General features: G+C 34.1%; 1 protein-coding gene across 1 annotated transcript; it reads right to left on the reverse strand.

Annotated features, from left to right (window-relative positions):
* Nucleotides 1-1,335: 1,335 nt before the first annotated feature.
* On the reverse strand, nt 1,336-23,974 carry LOC139512929 (serine/arginine repetitive matrix protein 5-like). Its single transcript, XM_071300912.1, has 3 exons — nt 23,277-23,974; nt 9,332-9,568; nt 1,336-3,867 (listed from the first exon to the last, which is right to left on the reverse strand). Exons 1-3 carry the CDS (start codon nt 23,385-23,387, stop codon nt 1,525-1,527), a joined length of 2,691 nt encoding a protein of 896 aa, XP_071157013.1. The 5' UTR covers nt 23,388-23,974; the 3' UTR covers nt 1,336-1,524.

The following is a 23,974-nucleotide window of genomic DNA, read 5'->3' on the forward strand; positions in this document are numbered from 1 at the left end:
CGATATATCTAAATGATAATTATTTAGCATTATCAATGATTGTTTAAAAAAAATCAAGTTTATTTGTAATTACACAATGTAAGGCATTTGAATAGCTAATCATTTTTGGTTTTTTTTTTAAATCTTGAATTTTTTCCTTTATTCTGCGACTTACATTTTCGGTAATAGATTAATGTATAATGTAATAAAACATAAAAATTTCAGTTTTAGTGTATTAAAAAACACATGACGATAGTGAAACCATTATATACAATGTTAGGATAAAGATGACACACCGTATATTTTATGGACACCATCAGAAACTTTTGATCTATACAATGTGTCTATGTCTAAACTAACTAATGAAATTTTTACCACGTCTTAGGTTGTGGTCTAACATCTATGTTGTCTGCCTGCTAAGTACCGTGAACTATTCCCGAATTTGACTGTTATACCGAGAGTGAGTTTACATTGCTTTACGACGTATCTCGGTATTTGTGCATCCAGCATTCATGTATTTATTTTTAATGTTTTTGTTATGATTTCGGTTGATTAATGTTATGTCGTATCATTTGCTGTCCGAATAATTATAAAATTGCCTTTCAATACCATCATTGTCAAATTCCCGAATACATCATTTCATGTACTGAATGTGAATTTGCATTACTGTGCGACGTGTCTCGGTGTTTTGTTCATCCAACATTCATGGATTTACTTTTGATGTTTCTGTACTGGTTTTGCATGTAGTGTCGACTATTATAATACAAAATGTATGTATTTAGTGTTTCTCTGTTTTGAATGTTCTTGCGTGTGTTTGTGCTGAATTTCTGTTACGTAGTGTTTAGCGAAGTTTTTTTTTAACATTGTCATACAGCTGAAGGTTTGGCATGCCCTTAAACCAGGTGCAGCCCACCATTTTTCCTTACAATATCCTGTATCAAGTCAGAATTATGGCAGTTGTTATAAAATAGTTCATTTCTAAATGTGTTGGTGTTTGTTTTTGTTGCACTTCGGCGTTTCTATTGTTCCTAAAAGTTTGTTTTATTCTTATATTTGATGTGTTTCCCTCGGTTTTGGTTTGTAACCTGGATTTGTTTTTTCTTAATCGATATATGACTTTTGAACACCTGTATACTACTGTTGCCTTTATTTGAACTTCTTTCCTATTTTAAGTGAATTGACACAGGTTTATCTCCTTTCGGCTTGGTGAAAACTTTGTGGATGTGTATACCAACATCATCATTATGCATCAAATCCTATATATCGATTTATCATTCATAGTATACATTAAAGATTCCCAACAATTACTTATGACATGTAATGTGTTGGAACTAATTTAAATATTTCACAAGTCAGTAGTTTGAGCAGGATTTTATTCAGAAACATATGATGTAAACTGACATATATAAATAAAATATAAACATAAAAAGATAAATAATTATTGGAATTTTAAATGTCTTATTAGAACGACGTTTTGACACGTTCATATCAGCTTGTTTCCAAGAAAAGGTTCGAAATCATGGAAACAAGCTATAATCGGTAAAATCAAGAACGCAAATAATCATCCATTTCTGACTGAAATTCAGCGTTAAATATTTTCTTGATTAATGTTTCGTCCGTCATAGGAGGCGAATGTAACGGTGCCTTTCCCAACGCTAAGTCAATATTGTAATTTGATATATCATTTAACTGTCTTAATGCCTTTCTCCTTTCTGCTGTTGAAATTCGATTTTCATCTCTAGACGACATTCTTGATTCATTTTCATCAAAAGTTGAAGGTGTATAACCATTGGAAGAGTTACTCTGCCCATCAGGTGTTATTCTCGATGACTGTACGGGCGTATTCGCTTCAACCGTAGTTTTTGGCATTGAAAGTTTATGCTTTTGATTTGAATTATCCTTACTAATTTGATTTTGTTTTCCTTTAACTGTCATATTTTGTTGATTTATTGATAAATCAGTTTGTACAGCATTCTGGCGGTACAAAAATTTCTGCTCTACGTTTTCCGAACTGTTATTGTGTCGGTAATGATTTGTATGTTGATTATAATATTTTTGTTGCGCCGGTTGTCTGTACTCATCATATAAAGGCTCTTGGCCGTAGACAGAATCGTTATTATTTAAGTAATAAAGTTGTTGTTGGTTTCTGCTATTCTGTATCGGCTGCGACATATGAACTACTCGTCGTCCAACATCCGCATCAAACGAACCATTGTCCTGACTATATTGGCTATTGTTTGCTGTATGTTGAGATGCTGGAACTAAATAGAACAATTCTTTTTCTTGTTGATTTTGTTGACTAGTACCAACAGTATGTACGTGTTGTATTGTCCTTGGAACGTCTAACGTATTGCGAGGAGCAACTATTACCTTATCAGGCTCATTGTATATAACCGCTCTTTGTCGATCGCTAGATTCTATATCTGAATAATACTCTTTTACCTTATGACGCCTGGCTTTACGTGGAACAGCATGTTGTGATTTTGATCGAACATAAAACGCCTGATTAGAAGGCTGATCCTCTTCAGAATCATCACTTTCATCAATCAAAATTATATTATATTTATAAGAATATTCAGAATCTGAAACAGACCCACGTCTCACTTTTGACTTATTCTTTTTTGTATGAGGCTTCGACAGCCTGATTTTTTGTTTAGGACGCACCAATCGCTTATGTGAAGCTTTTCTTGAAAGGTTGGATATTTCAATATCTGACTCACTCGTGCAAGAATCCGATTCATAAACAGGTGTTTTTGATTTTGAATGTTTCGATTTTCTTTTTTCTTTAGTGTAGTATTCGCTTGAAGATGGCCTACTTGATTTTCCATGACTGAACTCACGAGTTTTTGATCTTCTGTTAAGTGTATTGTCTGATAAAGATTTTTTTCTATGATCATTATTAACGCTGTTCGTTTTAGTCTTACTTTTATATTGTTCATTTTTGCGTTCTCTTGGAGGTGACCTGGAAGCACTCCGATAATATTCATCTTTGCGTTTTCTACGTTCATTCCGCTCACGTGATTTACTTCTATATCTATGACATTCACTATGTCTTGATTTAGAACGAGACTTTCCTCGTTTGCTATGTCTTGATGTTGACCTAGACTTATGACGTATTGTACTATGACGATCTCGCGATCGAGAGCGTTTTCTTCTGTCATTATTACGAGAATAACGATCTCTCGATTTGCTCCGTCGCCTGCTTCCACGATCACGTGATTGACTTTTTGGAGTATATCTTCTGTCATTTGATTGACTTCTGTGTTTAGATTCATTCTTTCGAGAAGATTTTCTGGTTTTCTTATCATCTCTTGATTTACTCCTTTGTCTACTTTCACGATATCTTGAAGAGCTGCTATTTCTGTATTCATTCTCACCAGATTTGCTGTGTCGACTTCTTTCACGGTCAGTCGATCTGCTTCGTTGTTTTTGTCGTTGCGACGATTCATGCCGGTCTATGTCATAGTGGTTCGTTTTCTTCGTTTTGTTATCATTGGTTCCTTTATCTGCCCTCTTTGGTGATCTTGATCTAGACCTTTTTGATGAATGTTCTTGCGATTTGTCTGTTGTTTTATCATACTTTTTATTGTCCGTTTCTCTATCAGAATACCTTGCATTATTATTTTTATCGTAGTGATTATTGTCATCATTATTCGTGTATCCTCTATTTTTAGGATAAGGGTCTTGTTGATTCTTAGAAGGGATTTGTCTAGACAAATCAGTAGTTACAGAATTCCTATTCGTTACTTTATTGTTGTTCTGGATGGGAGGTAGGGATACCCCATGGTTTGTTGTTCCCGTTTGTCTACTATTAGAACCACCAGTATTCCTATAACTAGCAGGAGGAAGAATCTGTCTACTACTGTCGTTGTTATGGCGAGACATATTCTACAAGAAAATAAATTAAGAAATTACACTACAAGTTGGTCGTAGCTATATCCAATAACATTCATGTAAAAGTCACCATTTTTATTAGTTAGATCATACTGCTTATTAATGCACGAAAGCTAGGTCATATTCGATCGATCACTTGCATATAAAATGTAAGAAAAAAAATGTGTCCCTTCATTTTCTTGTTCATTAAAGGAAAATTAATAATAAAACAATTACTTAGATTTTAAGAGATCGTGAAACATCAAGAGAATTTCATAATAAATTTTGTGACTAAAATTTCATTGAAAATATGAAAATCCAAGATACTGTATTAAAAGTAGTTATTCGACACTTAGTGTAGTTATATTTTACATTTTGTGTACATATAAACTAAATTCAACGACATTTTAAAAGGTCGTTGTCTGCTTATATATCCCAAATGAAAATAGTCTTTTTTTCTAGATTTCGTGTATAAAATGCAAGATTGAGAAGGAAATCGGGAATGTGTCAAAGAGACAACAACCCGACCAAAGGACAGAAAACAGCAGAAGGCCACCAATGGATCCCAAAAACAGCGAGAAAATCCCGCACCCGGAGGCGGGCTTCATCTGGTCCCTAAACAAAATGCATACAATTAAAGATCATAGACATTTTGTTGGTAGTTTGTGACATCCGCCTCTGCTCTGTATGAGCTGATCTACCTGATATGATTTTAAAATGTATTTGTTCAACAATTGAACAAAAATAAGACCACGCAAGGCATACAACTATACAATGGACGTAATGGAAATTTGATGCACAATCGATAAAACACAGAATGTTTTTAAAAGTTTCCTTTTAGCTAAAATTGAAAGTATTGAGTATAATTTGACATAGATGTTCTGCATGAATAACTTCAATAGAATTCATTGCACTTTTTTTTATTTACAATATGCAAAGTCATATACTATTAAATTACAATAGTTAACTATCCGTAACGTTTTATTGCTTGCCTTCAATAATGAATATGAAATTTAGCAATTTAGGCTCAGTTTTAGATGTTATCTTTGATATTTTAATACTGAAATTTAATGAAATAACCCGACACATTATAGAACGTCTGATCAATGAGTAGTACCATTAAAATGGTTTTTAATACAGCACTAATTACAAAAATAATCATGACTTTGGTTTGAAAATCAATGAATAATGCAACTAAGACAAAGATATATCTGAAATCAATTATTTAATATCCTGGGTTTGTTTTGAAAGATTTCAAACGACACAGACCAATTCGTTCAATTTCTTAAAGTTCGCCTGAGTCACTGTAATGTATAATTCAAGTCCTGATAAACTTGAAAAATATCGGGGTTTTTTCTCTCTTGGGATGTATCATTTGTTCTACATAGTGGCTACTGTTCTCAGAATAAAGCTTAGGTACACATCGTTTTTCTTAAGCTGTCGGTAGTAATAGAAACATTGTGCTATCTACCATAGTAACGAGTTTAAAAAAATAAAGAATCGGATTTAAGATTTTTTTTCTAAAACAATTCAGTACCTAGTTCAAATCCCAATTGTAACTAAAAATTATAAAATAAGGAAGTGTGGTATGATTGACGATTACAAACATTTCATTAGAGTTCAAATGTTGAGGCAGCATGCATCTGTACGTCACTGCAAAACATCGTGAATGTGTAAATCCCAAACCGTAAAGTCTTCACATAATCTCCTAACTATCTAATTAATCTCCACATAATGTGCACACTGCAGTTCATTTTGCGTAAAAACGTCATTAATAGAAATGGCAATGCCAGAATATAGTATTGACACAATATACATATAGTAATATATAAGTATTCGATAGTAATTCGTGTATTAGTACGGCAGTTTTGTGAAAAATGTGCACATCCTGCTACATGCATGAAATTTGGCATAGACCTTCCTCAACTATTACTCTTTTATTTCAGATAGGGAGGCATTTGGAAAAAAATGTCTCACTTCCGGTAAAATCCAAAATGGCGGACATCATACTTAAATCAGCCCATATCAGAGGCTAGTGTGTGAATAGGTGTTTTTATCCTGCTGCTATAATAGTATTTGGTACAAACCTTTGTTGTGTACTACTTTTAAAAATGTGATATAGATTAAATGTCCTTTTGTACTAAAATAAGATTATTTTTTAGGGAGGGTGATTGAAATGTGTTTTGACGTATTGCTACTATCATTAAATTGTGCAGGAACCTTTCTTTGATGCTGATAATGGATACAATGTATAAGACATATGTCTTAAAAACCCTTACTTCCGGTAATATTCAAAATGGCGGACATAGAAATATCATTATTTTATTTTGATATTCATTTTTGTTTTCAAAATGTAAAGAAAATGTTTTTTTTTTGTGCTGTCATTAAACTTTTGGCTTTAAGTTATCCTCTAAAACACTTATTCTATTCTATAGTTAATGATAAATACAAAATTAACACTTCCGATAAATAATACCATTATGGCGTAAATTTCAAAGATGAGTCCTCAGTCCAGATCTTCGATGTAGAGTTTTGGATAGATTGATTAAAATAAAATAAAATCACTTTAGTACTAAAACATCTTTAAAATTACTAATTTATACACAATCTGCGAGCTGATTTTCCTCATTTACAAAGACCGTGGTATAATGATTGTTTTTTTAAATCAATAATGTACAAGGTCCTGATAAGGTGTAGAGGTCTCATGAAGAGTTGTCCAGAAGGGTTCCAATGGATCATATTCCCCCCTTCGCCATTCATAAGCGTCTGGACTAGTAAGCATAGGAACCAATTTTAAGCTTGTTACTTATCCTCACCCGCCATGGTATATTGCATGTTTTACATGCTGAAAAAACCTAGACCGAGTCGTTCAAATAGCCTCATTAGCGTCTGAACTAGTTAGCATAGAAAAAAATCCAATCTTGTGACTCGTCCACACCCGGCATAGTATATTGCATGTTTTACATGCTGAAAAACACTAGACCGAGTCGTTCAAATTGCATCAATAAGTCTTTCCTCTTCCAAAAACATGTTTTCTTGCTTTGTTAAGCCCCATCTGATAAGTTTGTTCGATCTTACTACAAAACCACGTATCGTTTTATCAATGACATTATCAAATTCATATCTGGTGATGTTGGCTGATCAATCATCATTCTAAATCATAAAGTCACATCTGCAAACGCCATCCATGTCAACAACGAAGTTCCCTTCAAGTAAACGTGCATTTGAAAGGTAATGGATAGATATATATCTAAAGCTTTTCCCACTTCCAAATGCAAGCCAAAGTTCGTCTGCCCCTATGTAACGAATAACGAAACAGCAATGACAGCAACATCAGAATCGACTGTTCGAATCATGACTCAGTTAAGCATGTGTATCACTGCATCAGCCACATGTATCTTGATTCTAATATAAGCCTCTTCATGTTAACATGGGGCTAAACTTGAAACACCATCATGTGGTGGATAACACATAACATCCTGAGCGTTTGTTGCTACAACTACCTTTTCCTCATCAATGTCGTCATCTCTCAGAAAACTTTTCCAATTTTGAGAAATTTGTTTTGACCCTGGATTCGTCTATGTATTCCCTTTCCCCTAAATGTAGCTCTTGTTTCTTGTAGCAGCCGTCACACTCCCGGTATGTCTATGTACGCATCCGAGAATACATCAACTATTGTTACAGTTTCAAGGTGTTTCATAACGAGTATGCTGATAGGGTATTATGCCCTTACCTTAAAAAATACTTTGAAACTGTTGCAAGAGTAGATGCAGTCTTGGATACATATGGTAGTTGTAGCAACACATGTTCAGGGTATCCTATCTTAACCACCACGTGATGTATTTCAAGTTAAGCACCATATTCACATTAAAAGGCTGACACTAGAATCATGGTGCATGTGTCTGATGCAGTGAAACACGAACTTAAACGAGTCATTATTCAAACAGTCGTTACTGATGATGATGTCACTACTGTTTCGCTATTCCGTGACATAGGGGTAAACGAACCATGGATTGTGTTTAGGAGGGGGGGGAAGCTTTGGATAAACATCTATCAATGATCTTTCAAATGCACTAGCGATGAGTGATCACACACACACACATATTGTGATCCATGTATTTACGGGTTGTGATACGGTTCTCTGTTTGCTTGAAAGGGGGATAAAAAGACTGCGTGGGAGACATTGATGACATTTGAAAATGTGCCTTTAACATAAAGATTAATTATTGATCCGCCTAAATCACCGGTGTTTACTGTAAGATCGCACAAACTTATCAGATTGGGTTTGCATGGTTAACAAAGCAAGAAATAACTATTTACGCAAAAGGCAATGCTAATTGAGGCTATTCACTCAATTTAGTCTAGTCTTTTCCAGCATGCAAAATGTGCAATATACTAAGACACTTGTTTCGGGGACGAGCTTGAAATTGGCTCTTATGCTACCAAGTCCAGGCGCCAATGGATGACGAAGGGACAAAGATGATCAATTTTAAAAAAAATCTTTCTGAGGCCTCATCAATTTGTCAGAAGCTTGCACATTGTGGATGTAAGAAAGATTGCCGCGGTTGTTGTTAATGTGGGAAATCAAGTCTCCTGTGGCCTGCGTCGTATACATGTGTTGGTGACTGGGAATTAACATGTTTTTTTTGGCCAAATAGTAGTTAATTTAAAAATGTTTTAGTACTTAAATGATTTTATTTTGTTTTAATCAATCTATCTTTGTATTTATATATCAACTACAAAATATAATTAGTAGTGGTGTCGAGGATGACAAAAATTTAATGACCACCACAAAAAAAACCCCACTTTCTTCACATTTTGAAAAGAAGTTGAATATCAAAATAAAAAAAAATGATATTTCTTTGTCCGCCATTTTGAATATTAGCGGAAGAAGGGTTTTTTAAGACATATGTCTTATACATTGTATCCCTTAGAAGCAGCAAAGAAAGGTTCCTGCACAATTTAATGATAGTAGCAATACGTTAAAACACATTTCAATCACCCTCCCTAAAAAATAATCTTATTTTAGTACAATGTCCACCATGTTTGATTTTACCGGAAGTAGAGTTTTTGAAGACATCTAATCTATATCATATATCCAAAAGAAGTACAAAACAAAGAATCGTACAAAATATTATTATAGCAGAATGATAATAATACCTTTTCGCATACTAGCCTTCGATATTGGGCCGATTTAAGTATGATGTCCGCCATTTTAGATTTTACCGGAAGTGAGACATTTTTTTCAAATGCCTCCCTATCTGAAATAGACTATATTGAGCATTGTGAATCGAAGCCAAAACTGTTGAAACCCCACCACATGTATTGTTCGCCGTTGTTTGTCTTTGTTTGTATCTCTTTTTTTTTCGGAAGAGTCACAAGTTGAGAGAGAGAGAAATGTGATGAAGCATCAATACAAAACACAATCCAAGAACAAGATCATACTTTAACTAATTATACAAATAATGATTTGATTTACCTGAGTATTGTTCCTTGGAAGAGAGTGTTGTTGTTCTCCTTGTCTTTGCTTGTTGTTTGGACCATTTAAAGGTTGTTTTTCGGTCTCCCTGTTTTCTGAGTTTCTAGGATTTACAGTTGGCAATGGTGTAGGCGTTCGTTTAGATTCGTCAAGCTTCGTAAGATGCGAAATATCAACACTGTCTAAATCACTCCCAGTTTTATTTGACTTTCCAGATCTCGCTGAATAATTTGTACTCTACAAAATTAAGTAAACTGTGTAAATTATTGAAACCTAATTAGAACATTTAGATTTGAAAGCTTTTGAAATCGATGCCATGCCTACAGTCTGATTCAAGAGCCGTTATGTAAAACGTGATTCATAGATTTCTTTTAATTGGCTAAGTATATTGACATATCTTTTATATGCGTACGTGCTATTATACTGACAATTGATGGTGTTTGTTTTGTTTTCTAGGATATCAATCAGGACAATAAATCCAATGATCATTTTCAAGAACATAAAATTGAATGCATTTCCTCCGTGCATCTAAACTGACATGGTTTCCAGAAATCGTTGTCAAAATAAATAAAAATAAAAAATTATAATTCGTTCTTATGTTGTACTGTTATGCCACTGTCCTAGGTTAGGGGAAGGGTTGGGATCCCTCTAACATGTTTAACCCCGCCACATTATTTATGTATGTGCCTGTACCAAGTCAGGAGCCTGTAATTCAGTGGTTGTAGTTTGTTTATGTGTATCATATTTGTTTTTCGTTCATTTTTTTTATATAAATAAGGCCGTTTTAGTTTTCTCGTTTGAATTGTTTTACATTGTCATATCGGGGCCTTTTATAGCTGACTATGCGGTATGGGCTTTGCTCATTGTTGAAGGCCGGACGGTGACCTTTAGTTGTTAATGTATACGTCATTTTGATCTTTTGTGGACAGTTGTCTCATTAGAAATCATACCACATCTTCTTTTTTATAGAACTATGACATTTTTTTCATTCGCATTACATTTTTAGCTCTTACGCTGAAAAAATTTATCATGAAACGAATATGACCTATAGGTGAAGATTTGATTTAAATCAACGTAGTACTTACATTACTGGCAATCTTTTACAGAAGGGTTACAGATACCATAAAAAGATTAAAACATATCGCATATATAATTGTCTAGTTAGATTTCTATTTGCGAGATAATTTATTATAAAGTTTTAGGGTTTTCTAGTTATATGTTTAATTTTCATGCCAAATTTAGAGTTTTGATCCCAATGCCATGGTCCACTGAATATAGAAAATGATAGTGCGAGTTGGGCATCCGTGTACTATGTACACATTCTTGTTTCATTTTACCATTGTAAGCACAACGATAAAGGCTCTACTTTGCCCTCTAGATGATTTTTTTCTGAATCTATTGTGTTAAAGATTTCAGCACCATATATTTCATACATATTCATTTTACCTTCTGTCATATACATATAGATCATTAAGTACTTTCTTTAAATGGTAAGTTATAAAAAAAATCCCATTAGACGAGAACTACAACTCATGATAATACCAGGATATAGATTAATTGTCAAAGAGTCAACTCGATCTCCACCAGAAACCAACTGATGTAGAATTAAAACTGGAGATCAACTTCAAGAATGAGCAAAACCCCATGCCGTATAGAAAACTATAAAAGGACCAAACTTGCTGATTGTAAAACTAACGGTATGATTCATGTACAAAACACTACACGAACAAAACCAAATATATGTGTTGTATACTGAAATAAACGGTATTTCACTTAACATTAAGATAGACATCAAAGGATTTTTTAACACACAACTTTTGGCAAGAATCAAGAGCCTGTAATTCAGTGGTCGTCGTTTGTTTATGTGTTACATATTTGTTTTTCGTTCATTTTTTGTACTTAAATGAGGCCGTTAGTTTTCTCGTTTGAATTGTTTAACATTGTCATTTCGGGGCCTTTTATAGCTGACTATGCGGTATTGTCTTTTTTCATTGTTGAAGGCCTTTCGGTGACCTATAGTTGTTAATATCTGTGTCATTTTGGTCTCTTGTGGAGAGTTGTCTCATTGGCAATCATACTACATCATCTTTTTTATATATTTACTTCAATGAATAGTTTCGTATTTGCAACACACATATAGGTATATGCATATCACATGCATTGCACTTCCTCATTAATGATATGCATATCATTAGTGGTGCACTCCCTCATCATCTTCATCAGTTGAATAGAAAAAATATCTTTTAATAACAAAACTTTCCTTAGTGTAGAAGATATGAGTGATACATATGGCATATTGATGTTGCGCAGTCATTGTTCTGAAAGAACTCAAGCTGTAGTGATTGTGTAACACGCCAAGAAATGTCAATATAACTTATCCGGTCGTTTACACGATAAAGAAAGAAAATTTTCAGTTTGAATAAACAAATCATCAATTATTCAAATTTGAATTGATCAGAACGTCTGTAGCACCAGCTAAACAATATATCAAACATCAATTAAAACACAGATTTATACAGGTATATATAAAAAATAATCATGACGTAATGAAACCATGAGAGTCTGAATGTTTCATGGTTTGAACAAAATCAAATTAAATCCGAACTCCCTAAGACTTCAAGAATTTAAATCACCACAATAAGCTTTTGACTGGTGGAAAAAATTAAAATTTGCATGAAACACATTTCGCATTCATGATCAATGTTACTGAAATAAAACATATAACAGTTAATCGAATTCTCTTTAAGCTTGTGCCATTTGCATGTAGCCTATATACATTACCTTAGTCTCTTAGTCTATATACATTCCATTAGTCACTTATAGTCTGTATGCATACCCTTAGTCACTTATAGTCTACTAGAACACAACCGAGAAATCGCGGGCATATACAGCATGTAAACTGTTGTAGGAAGAATTTTTGTAAAAGATATTATGACTGGAGAATTTCATATAAGGTATCAAAAGCCCTCTCCCTTTTTTCCAAAGTCCGTTATGTGTTTCCTTTCTGTTAAATTCAATTATTGTCGTGTTTCTGGCCTTATACCATAATTATTCTTCCCCTTTGCTACAATGCGATTTTTGGTAAAAGTCAAATTAAATTAAAAATTTGAACCGCTTCAAACATGAAATAAATGAAACTGCTTATAGACCATTATTATTCTAAAAAAAAATAGGCTTTTATGACAATCCATCAGTGCTTTTTCTTTTGAGAGCCCTATTAACATGCCAATGGTAGTATTTGAATCTCGTATAAATGAATAAGGCTCATTTGAGGGGTGATCTGAGGGGCCCTGATCCCGAAATACCGGGCTTAAAAACATGAAATCCCGAGGTGCGTATTTTAACGAAATTCATATCCCGACATCCCGAAATAAAAAACAAAATATTCCCGCATCCCGTAAGGATCAATCACGAAATCCCGAGCTTAAAAACACCCGATCCCGACGTCCCGAATAAGTCCTGCCTCCCTCTAATATCTACCTTACATGTACTTTCATTTTGGTCAAATCACTACTTTCACTTTCAACAATAATTTGTATGCCCCATTTATGGAAATTATGTTTTCTAGTCTGTTCGTCTGTTCGTTCATTCGTCCGTCCTTCTGTCCCGCTTCAGGTTTAAGTTTTCACTTTCAACAATGCCCTATTTATGGGAATTATGTTTTCTAGTCTGTTCGTCCGTTCGTTCGTTCGTTCATCCGTCTGTCTGTCCCGCTTCAGGTCAAAGTGTTTGTCGAGGCAGTTTTTGATGAAGTTGATGTCCAACCAACTCGAAACTTAGTAAATATGTTCCCTATGATTATGATCTTTCTTATTTTAATGCCGAATTCGAGATTTTACCGGGCATCCGTATACTATGAACACATTCTTGTTTCCACATGTTTTACTTATTTCTTCTTCTTCTTCTTTCAGTACAGAGTCGGACTCTTCTTGAGTGTATATAAATAACTCTTGCTCGTGAAATCATAAGGCCTTCCCTCCTCAATTAATAAAAACTATTTACAGGAAATTTTTTTACAAATAAAACTATGCACATCTGGGGTCTAAGGAGTTCTAGGTGTGTGAAGCTCCTGTCAAGGCCTCTGGCAGGATGGTAAGGCTGGCCTTGAGCTCTTCTAGTGTAGCTGCTGTTGTGGTTTTTTTCCGGTAGAGTGTTCCATTCCCTGGTTGATCTTGGAAAGAAGGAGTACCTGTATTGGTCTTTCAGAGTGCGCTGTTCGTGTATGCGGTGGCCTCCTCTGGTCCTTGAATATCCGGGTTTATAATATAGTTTGAACACGAACCTACATTGTAGCTGCCCTTCTCTGTACTTGTTCTAGATCTTTTTCAAGGTTATGTTGGTAAGGGTCCCATACAGAGGAGGCGTATCCAAGGGTTGGTCTGACCATGGTGATGTAGGCATTAGCTTTTACTTCTGGTTTACACCGTCCTAGGTTCCTTCTCAGAAAGCCTAGTGTCCTTGATGCTTTGCCTACCGTCTGGTTGATATGTGTCTTCCGCTGTAGGTCATGGTTTATGGTGACTCCCAGGTATTTCCCATGCTCGACTGCATCTAGTGTGTGACCATGTAGTTAGTAGTTCCTTATCAGTGGGTTCCTTTTGTTGGTTATCTGTATCACAATGCACTTCTCGGGATGGAAATTCATCTGCCATCGTGATTCCCACTCTTGGAGTTTGTTAATGTCGTCTTGAAGTGTCTCGCTATCCTTTATATTCTTTATTTTTCTATAAACTAGGCAATCGTCTGCAAATAACCTTGCCTCAGAAGATGTCGATTGTGGCAGGTCATTAATATAAGCCAGAAATAATAGGGGTCCAATGACTATTCCCTGAGGCACTCCTGAGATGACGTCTAGGGGGCCGGATTTATGCCGTTCAAGCAATACGGATTGTGTTCTCTTGCTTAGGAAATCTTGTATCCATTTGAGTGTTACTCCACGTATTCCGTAATAGTCCGTATTTCAATATATATGCAACCCGCATGACCCCTTAGATAGTAAATATTTCAAAAAAAAGTAGACAGAATACAGTCTCTATATATTAAAGTAGTATAATCGTAGTTTAAATGTGGATAAACGCAAAAAATAATTGTCTCTAAGGAGGTATTATAGTTGTAATTCTTGCGATCTAGAAACCATGATATGGAGAACGCTCTGATTGGCTCATTTATTTTTTGTAATCTATCGTACGATTGGTTGTTCTTGTGCATGTTTAAAACCAACGAAAGTGGTGATTATTTAACAATTTTGCATTAGTGTTAATGCTAATCTTACAGTGCAAGATGCATGCAGTACACTTAAATTCAAATAATGCCGTGACAGTTTATAACGATATTTTTTGTAATAGCTCAGTGGCGGGTCCAGGGGTGTTCTGGGGATAGGAACCCTCTTTATTGGAGATCAATGCATTTGAATGGGAACATACAGTTGGAACTTCCCCCCTCCTTGTGTCCTGGATTGGGAACCCCCCTTTTTTTAATGGATGGATCCGCCACTGCCCCTCATGCAGTCGGACAAGACGGACTGATTTTCAAAAACCTATCTATTAAATGTTATCACTTTCTACTTATGTTACTTTAAAAGAAGTAACCAAAATCAATATATGCGTAATCTGTCCAGCCATATGTAAGTGTCATATATTACCAAACACAATAATAGTCAAAGTTTCAACAAGACATTCACGAAACTTAGGCAGCAATCATTTCATTTTCAGGGGGGAGGGGGGGGGGGGGGGCTATGGAATTTTTTTTCAAAAAAAAGTTTGTTTCTAATTGTTTGAGAAACAAATAATTTGTTTTTGACCCTGAGAAAAAAATTGTTTGTTCACCCTCAGCTGCCACTATATGTAATGCTAAAATTGAAATGAAAGAAAAAAATGTTTTCGTCTTGTCTCCAAAAATCCAAAAAATATTGTCTTTCGCGGAAGGAAAAAAATCCATAGCCCCCCCCCCCCCCCCCCCCCCCTCCGAAAATCAAATGTTTGCTGCCTTAGGCATGTGTGGATGACTTTTATTCTTTAATAGTTATTTTGAATAATTGTATACATTTATTTACATAAATCTTTAAATCAGTTTTTGACAACTATTATTATAAAAGTTTAAATCGCCATTCAAAAAGTGTTTTCTTTTTAATTATTTTAAGTCATTTACGTTTCACTAAATAAATATCTGGTCACGTTGCAATGATCACAAATTAATCAAATATTTGGATTTTTTTCGTGAATTATTTGTCTTAACTTATTATCAAAAGTTGTATGTGTTCCTGTTTTCTCCTATTTTTCGCACATATACTGTCAGTCGAAATAGAAAGTACAATGATGTATTTTTAGTTTATTCTATTTTTAGATCATGTTATTACTACGCATATGAGCACTATTGCCACGATTACCTGAGGGCACCGATTACCTCAGGGCATACAGCAGCGGACCTAACTGCCATCTGCGTTTAAAACCGGAAGGCTTATCTATGACTAAAAGTCAGTCTGATGACGGAAAAAATATCCGGACACCTATTGGTGTCAGACCACCAATTAAAAATCCCTATCTGTTCAACCAAATTTTGCAATTTTCACAGCTTTCTAAATATTTTACCTTAAGTTTAACTTCAAGGAAACCAGGTATATCCTGAATTGTACATGTATCACCTTCCTACATGCCAATTTTCAACCAATGTTTAAAGTCTTGTAACAAATTTCTGATTTTGAAAAGACAGGTACTACCAAAATAACTCCCGGTTTTCTGGAAATCTTAAATTAGTGTACTATGTAGCGCATTAATCCTGAATTTTTAATGCAAACTCATAGACAAGTGAATTTTGGCTCAAAATGGTCTAAATATATTTCCCTTTCACCAAAAGTTTCATTTCTGCAAATTGGTTAGTTAGTTTAAGTAAACAATGACATCAAAAGCACTATTTTGTGTCAAAGTAGGACTAAATTGGAGGGAGTAATTGGTGGTCTGACACCTATTTAGTCGTATTTCTCCCAAAATAACTCAATCTGAATAATCATAAGAATGGATGACAAATGCGACTATGCATGTTACCTAAAGAACAAAGAGGCATGATGATTAATTTATTGTGGAAGGAAGAGAAGCGACACACAAAATGAGGTCTTCTCGTTTAATAGTATAGATATGAATTCCCTTAGTCATATATAACATTCCCTTAGTCACTTAGATATATATGGTTTTCTATGGGCAAGGAAGTACGGTTTCCTAGGGGTAAACAAATATGATTCTTTGGGTTATACAAATATGTTTTTTGTACTTCACATGTCTGGTCGTTAAATCAGTCGCGTCATTTTCCAGAACATACCTGTGCAATGGGATTCACTATTAATTTGTTTCGTCCTGAATACGTATAACATATATGCAACTTGATGTTGACCAAATGAAAAAAAAATCAATCAATATAGATGACAAATCAATCAAATCAATCAACCTAGATGGCAAATAATTTCAATTAATCAACCTATATGGCTGGTAGAATGCATACTTACATGTCTTACAAAACCTACACTAGATTTTTTTTCTTTTCTATATGAATGCAGTTCCATATGACTAGACGGAATAAAAAGTATCTTATTTATCCGGTTCACTTTAGTGAATATCGCACTGCTTCCAGAGATGTCAGTATATGAACGTAAAGATATTGGTGATAAGCCTATGGTGTCTAAATTGTTGCTAAATGGGGATGTGGGATACACGTTAATGGCGGTCAAGTATCAATTGCGCAAATTTGCGGAATTCATTAATATGCGCCCTGATAATATTTTAATAACTTGAAAATGGTGGCGAAAAAATATAATTTACAGAATTGAGGACTTTTGTTGCAAGATATGTCAAAATAATAAGACAGTAAAATTAATGCTTTTTATAATGGTGTGTTTACCACATATCCTGATGACTATGATTTATATCCAATATTCGTATGGTATAAAACTCAATAAACCACGAGACGTCAGGAGTTGAATTATGAGCTGAAGCTAAAATTTGAAAAAATATCTTATAGAGGATGCAATTACAGATCTTTTTCTTTCTTTTTTTTATACATTTTTAGATATCAAAACTCCAGAGTATTTAAGAGATTTAATGTCTGATTCAGTGCAAGGCAACTTTCCCATGTAACATTGCTATCCATTTGCTTTTTCCTTCATGTTTTTGGCTGAAAATTCCTAAGCACACAAAGCCCTCACGTCATAACTTTTTATTAACATGGTGTTTTTACATTAGCGAAATAAATCAATATGATATTTATGTTTTGTAACTTAATGATTACAATTATTGCATATGGTGCATTGTCATATAAAAGGGAAAAGACCCCCATTAAGATTGTTAATGTTTAGAATTTACGCCAGTTCATTTTCACAATCGTAGAAATGGAAGCCATTGTAGGGATGACGCGCTACCAATATTGCTCTTGGAAACCGATAAATTTATCCACATTGCACCATTACGATCCTTATATGTCAGTTGTATTTTAAAAGACAAATGTATCAACTAGCTAATGAGCATCAGTTAATAATCTTGTCTGCATTGATTGAACTTAAAACTATTGTCTGATCGGTTGTCAGGTGGAATTTTCGAAAATTCATAAACATTTAAAAAAAATCTAATTAGATATTTCGTGGAAGGGCAGACTTGATTTTTTTTAGTGTATGAAGATTATAAACCCTAGTAATCACACACAAAAAATTAGAATTTTTCGAAGATATGCATTTTCATCATCCAACTTGAAAGACTGTCGTCAAGTACTTTCAGTTAAAAAATAGCTATTCGAACACACCTTCTCTGTTTTTGTGACTCATTAGATAGGTATTTCACTTGACCCATATATTTCATCTTTTAGTACTGTGATTTTTTTGTGTTATAAAGTCAACCTGTAGCTTTAATATATAACTAGAGGCTCTAAAGAGCCTGTGTCGCTCACCTTGGTCTATGTGAATATTAAACAATGGACACGGATGGATTCATGACAAAATTGTGTTTTAGTGATGGTTATGTGTTTGTAGATCTTACTTTACTAAACATTCTTGCTGCTTACAATTATCTCTATCTATAACAGTACTTTCTGTGGAAAATGTTATTGAAAATCTTCAAATTTTAAGAACTGTTAAAATTGACTATGAAGGGCAATAACTCCTTAGGGGGTCAATTGACTATTTTGGTCATACTGACTTATTTTTAGTTCTTACTTTGCTGTACATTATTGCTGTTTACAGTTTATCTCTATCTATAATAATATTCAAGATAATAACAAAAAAACAGCAAAATTTCCTCAAAATTACAAATTCAGGGGCAGCAACCTAACAACCGATTATCCGATTCATCTGAAAATTCCAGGGCAGATAGATCGTGACCTGATCAACAATTTTACTTCCTGTCAGATTTGCTCTTAATGCTTTGGTTTTTGAGTTATAAGCCAAAAACTGCATTTTACCCCATGTTCTATTTTTAGCCATGGCGACCATCTTGGTTTGTTGGCCTAGTTACCGGACACATTTTATAACTTACTGGATACCCCAATGATGATTATGGCTAAGTTTGGTTAAATTTGGCCCAGTAGTTTCAGAGGAGAAAATTTTTCTAAAAGATTACTAAGATTTACGAAAAATGGTTAAAAATTGACTATAAAGGACAATAACTCCTAAAGTGGTCAACTGACCATTGGTCATGTTGACTTATTTGTAGATCTTACTTTGCTGAACATTATTGCTGTTTACAGTTTATCTCTATCTATAATAATATTCAAGATAATAACAAAAAACAGCAAAATTTCCACAGGCACTTGTTTCTATCCATAGGAAGGTCGACTATCCATATAAATAGAAGAAGGTGGCTAACGAATTTTTTTTTAGGTCACGACAGTCTCCGCTTCGGACGCTTCAGATACATTGAAAAGATGGTAGTTCAAGTTTTCGACATGGTTTAGTGAATTGAGAGTAGATTACCGTGAAGAGGAACACTGTGGGGATTATGAAATTAGTTTAGTGTTAAAGGAAAATATTCACTGAATCGATTCATATAAGGTAGGGATTTTTAGCATTAAGTTGAAGGGTAGAAAAAGCGTCCGAAGCGGAGACTGTGGTGACCTAAAAAAAAATTCGTTAGCCACCTTCTTCTATTTATATGGATAGTCGACCTTCCTATGGATAGAAACAAGTGCCTGTGAAAATTTCCTTAAAATTACCGTTTCAGGGGCAGCAACCCAACAACAGAATGTCCGATTCATCTGAAAATTTAGGGCAGATAGATCTTGACCTGATGAACAATTTTACCCCCATGTCAGATTTGCTCTAAATGCTTTGGTTTTTGAGTTATAAGCCAAAAACTGCATTTTACCCCCATGTTCTATTTTTAGCCACGGCGGCCATCTTGGTTGGTTGGGCGGGTCACCGGACTCATTTTTAAAACTAGATACCCCAATGATGATTATGGCCAAGTTTGGTTAAACTTGGCCCAGTAGTTTCAGAGGAGAAGATTTTTCTAAAAGATTACTAAGATTTACGAAAAATGGTTAAAAATTGACTATAAAGGGCAATAACTCCTAAAGTGGTCAACTGACCATTGGTCATGTTGACTTATTTGTAGATCTTACTTTGCTGAACATTATTGCTGTTTACAGTTTATCTCTATCTATAATAATATTCAGAATAATAACCAAAAACAGCAAAATTTCCTTAAAATTACCATTTCAGGGGCAGCAACCCAACAACAAAATGTCCGATTCATCTGAAAATTTCAGGGCAGATAAATCTTGACCTGATGAACAATATTACCCCTGTCAGATTTGCTCTAAATGCTTTGGTTTTTGAGTTATAAGCCAAAAACAGAATTTTACCCCTATGTTCTATTTTTAGCCATGGCGGCCATCATGGTTGGTTGGCCGGGTCACCGGACACATTTTTTAAACTAGATACCCAAATGATGATTGTGGTCAAGTTTGGTTAAATTTGGCCCAGTAGTTTCAGAGCAGAAGATTTTTGTAAAAGTTAACGCAGGACGACGACGACGGACGACGACGGACGCCAAGTGATGAGAAAAGCTCACTTGGCCTTTCGGCCAGGTGAGCTAAAAATGATAGAATCTGAAGCGAGACAAATGTATGAAATATTCTTACTATGTACGACATCAAGACAAAATACTCAACTCAAACACGCCCTAACATAAAAAGGTGCACTCGATTTTCTCTTTTCGATACAATTGTTACCCATTTTTTGGAATTTTTTCTTCAGTCACATAATGGAAGGGCAGATACGAAAATTACTGAACTAATAGATTGATATGTTTTCCGTCCGTGGTAATTTTTTCATAAAAATCGGAGGTTATGCATTTTCTTCATCCAACTTGAAAGATACCCATGTCGTCGACTTGATATCTAATTGTTCTGCTTAACTATGTACTAGATAAATTGAAAACTTATGCAAATAGTGTTTTTAAAATAAAACACCTCGTAATTGAGAAGAAAATTGCAATTTTGTTTGTTTCTATTAACTTTTAAAAATTTTGTCACTATAGTAAACAATACAGTAAACATTTATCGCCTTCTCTAACAAAGAGCTTCGATTCTTTTGTTCTATTTCAACCTGGTTTCCGACTGAATATAAGACCACATGAATAGATATTGTTGGAACAGTTCTATTTCTTCGAAAATATAAAAACAGTTACTGTAGTAAATATATACGTTATAATTTCAAAAAAACCCCACTTAATCTCATCTTACTTCCTACCAATCAAGACACTGGAATTCGAATCCGAGCGTATTGATGGCAGAGGTAATACAGCTGTTATAACGTTCAGTAGGAGGAACTCAAAACGAAGAATATAAAAACAAATTTGAACAAATGGTGTGTAATACTTAGGACCATACGCGTGTTGCTAATTTGAAAGAATAGTATTCATTGTTGCTATTTTACCAAATATTCCTTTGATCTTACTGACTGATAATTTCCTTTCTCAGCGGAGTCGAGTGATATTATTGTTGATCATCTCAACGAGATTGATATTCTCGCTTGAGCCTGTACGGCGAAAGTGAGAAAAGAAATCGAGTTGAGATGACCAGTTATAATCTGTTTTTCGCTATTTTACCTATGCCGACGTTGTCAATTTCATGTCAGTTTCATGAGCAACACCACGTGCCCCTTGGTTTCTAGCGACACTTTTCATATCACTCGACTCCGCTGAAAAAGGAAATTTTCAGTCATCAAGATCTAAGCAAAATTTCGTAAAATAGCGATAAGAATAATTATCGCTAGAAACTTAGGTAGCACCTGCCCGTTGTCAGCGAAATTAACAACGTCGTCATATATATGTAAAATAGCGATTTACAGATTATCATTGGTCATCTCAACTAGATTGCATTTCTCACTTTTGCCGTTCCGGCTCAAGCAAAAAAAAAAACAAAAAAAAAACAAAAAAACCCAACCCAATCTCGTTGAGAAGATCAGATAATACTGTGATAGTTATCAGTGAAAAATTCGAATAACAAATATATATATATTTACAACTTAAGATGAGGACAAAAGTATAATATAACAAATCGCTTGGAATCAGTAATATCATTCAACCAAAACAACGAACATTTTGCATTCCCAGGTTTTGTACTTCTACAAATGTGAGATGTTCAAATGACGACTATGGGATACTACATTGTATCAATCGGAAAACAACACAGTCATTGCAAGTCTAAGTAATCTACACTTTTCAAAGCAACATTAGCACCCGGAAATCAGTTAGATATTAAGTATCACATGGCTGTAACCAGGAAATAGTCAATACAAAGACCTTGGACTGCATTAATAACTTATAATTTTGTTTAAAAGAAATGCATTATAATTGTTTAATGTTCTAATTTTTCAGTTTCTAAGAAAATTAAGGATGTGAATTTTTAACATTCCGATGATTCGATTCTCGGCATAAAGCAATAGACAAGCGAAGAGTTTACATCAACAATAACAATTTAGTTACCTACACAGTTATATTTTAATAGCATTTTGAAATAGTTGACAATTATCTTAAAATCACAGTGACACCATAAAACAAAGTCAGAATTAATCACTTTGAATCTCTCAAATTTGGCATAGGGATACATGTAACTATCATCAAATAGGAAATTATCCATACAGATCCACTGAACTCCATCGCAGCCCATCGAATCTATCAAAACATCAAGATCAAGAAATCAGGTTTTACTAACTTTAGAAGGGGTTAAAAAGAATTGTCGACCGGTGAAACCTTTTTTTTTTTAAGGGAGAACAGAACATCTAAGGAAGTTTACTCTTTAAAATTCAACTGAACGTTAAATCATATCCTAGTAGTTCAGAGAAATCAATGTGTTAAATGATCAACATTAGTCTTTGCCAAACTATAATATATATTCAATGAAATTATTCCCATACATTTATGTGGTTAAAATTCTTGAAATGTTTACACTTGTGTCAACAAGTCAAGGTAAAAAAAATGTCAAAATTATATGAGAGTTTAATGTGCCAAATCTTTTTTAGTGAAAGTGTTGGATACCCCCTTAATCCGTTGATCGTAAGCCATGCCACAAGGGAAGTTCAGTATTAAGATTCCATTAGATCTAGGGCCATTGAAGATATACTCATAAAGACGTTAAAAAGCTGATGTAACCCAAAAACAGTACAAAATTAATAGCCAACACAGTATACAGAATCACAGCATACCTGAGGGGGAACTCATCTTTTCAATTAAGTTCTTAAGCGTTTTCGCTGCTGTTTTCAATAAAAACACAGTATCCGTTTTTTTCAAGGGAGTACTAGACTAGACTAGTGACATTATAAAGACTAACAAACAGATGCCATATCTGCATTTGTTTCAAGACTTGATAATTCAATTTTATTTTTTTATTGTATCTCTAGATGACTTGTTTTTATTGCTTAGTTCTTGTATAGTTTAACTAATTACCAAATCTGATCAATTATACTTACATGTAAACCACTAGCTCTTTTCTGTGCAATTTGCTGTGCCAACGATAGTTTCGAAGATTTCCTTTGGAGATTCTTTTTCCCCGATCTATAGACAATTCCTTCGCTGGGCATTGTTGCATGTATGTCACTTACTCGAATACACTGCTGGAGCGCCTATTATTTTTGTAAAGTTACAGTATCATTTGTTTCAATCACAGTCATGTTCATTTTTAACAGAACTATCTCCATCTTGTAGCACTTCCTTATAAGTTGTTGAAATTATCACACAAAATTATAAAAATGTTTCTCTCATTGTTCAAATTAGTTTGTATATAAAATAAATCTAAATCCCATCAAATAATATTTTGTTAACATATATTTTTATCTACTGTCAAAATTTTTTGTACCACTTGTCTTTGTAGTTAATTTGAATAATAATGTATTGATACAGTCGTTTAATTTGCAGAAGTAAATTCAAAACATTCTGTTCATAAACGAACTAATCTGTTGAACTTATATCATATACAGTACGTACTCTTTATTCCACTGTGAATTTCTGAATCAATCTGATTTCAAACTCTACTAAACATGTCACTTTAAATTCCAAGAGAATTTTTAAACTATTCCCATTGATTGTTAGATCACCAAGGATGTTGCTAAATCAATTTTAACATTGCTCATTATAAATGGACTGATTGTAGCATTAATATACATATTAC

This window comes from Mytilus edulis, chromosome 2, assembly GCF_963676685.1.
Source record: "Mytilus edulis chromosome 2, xbMytEdul2.2, whole genome shotgun sequence".
NCBI lineage: Eukaryota > Metazoa > Mollusca > Bivalvia > Mytilida > Mytilidae > Mytilus > Mytilus edulis.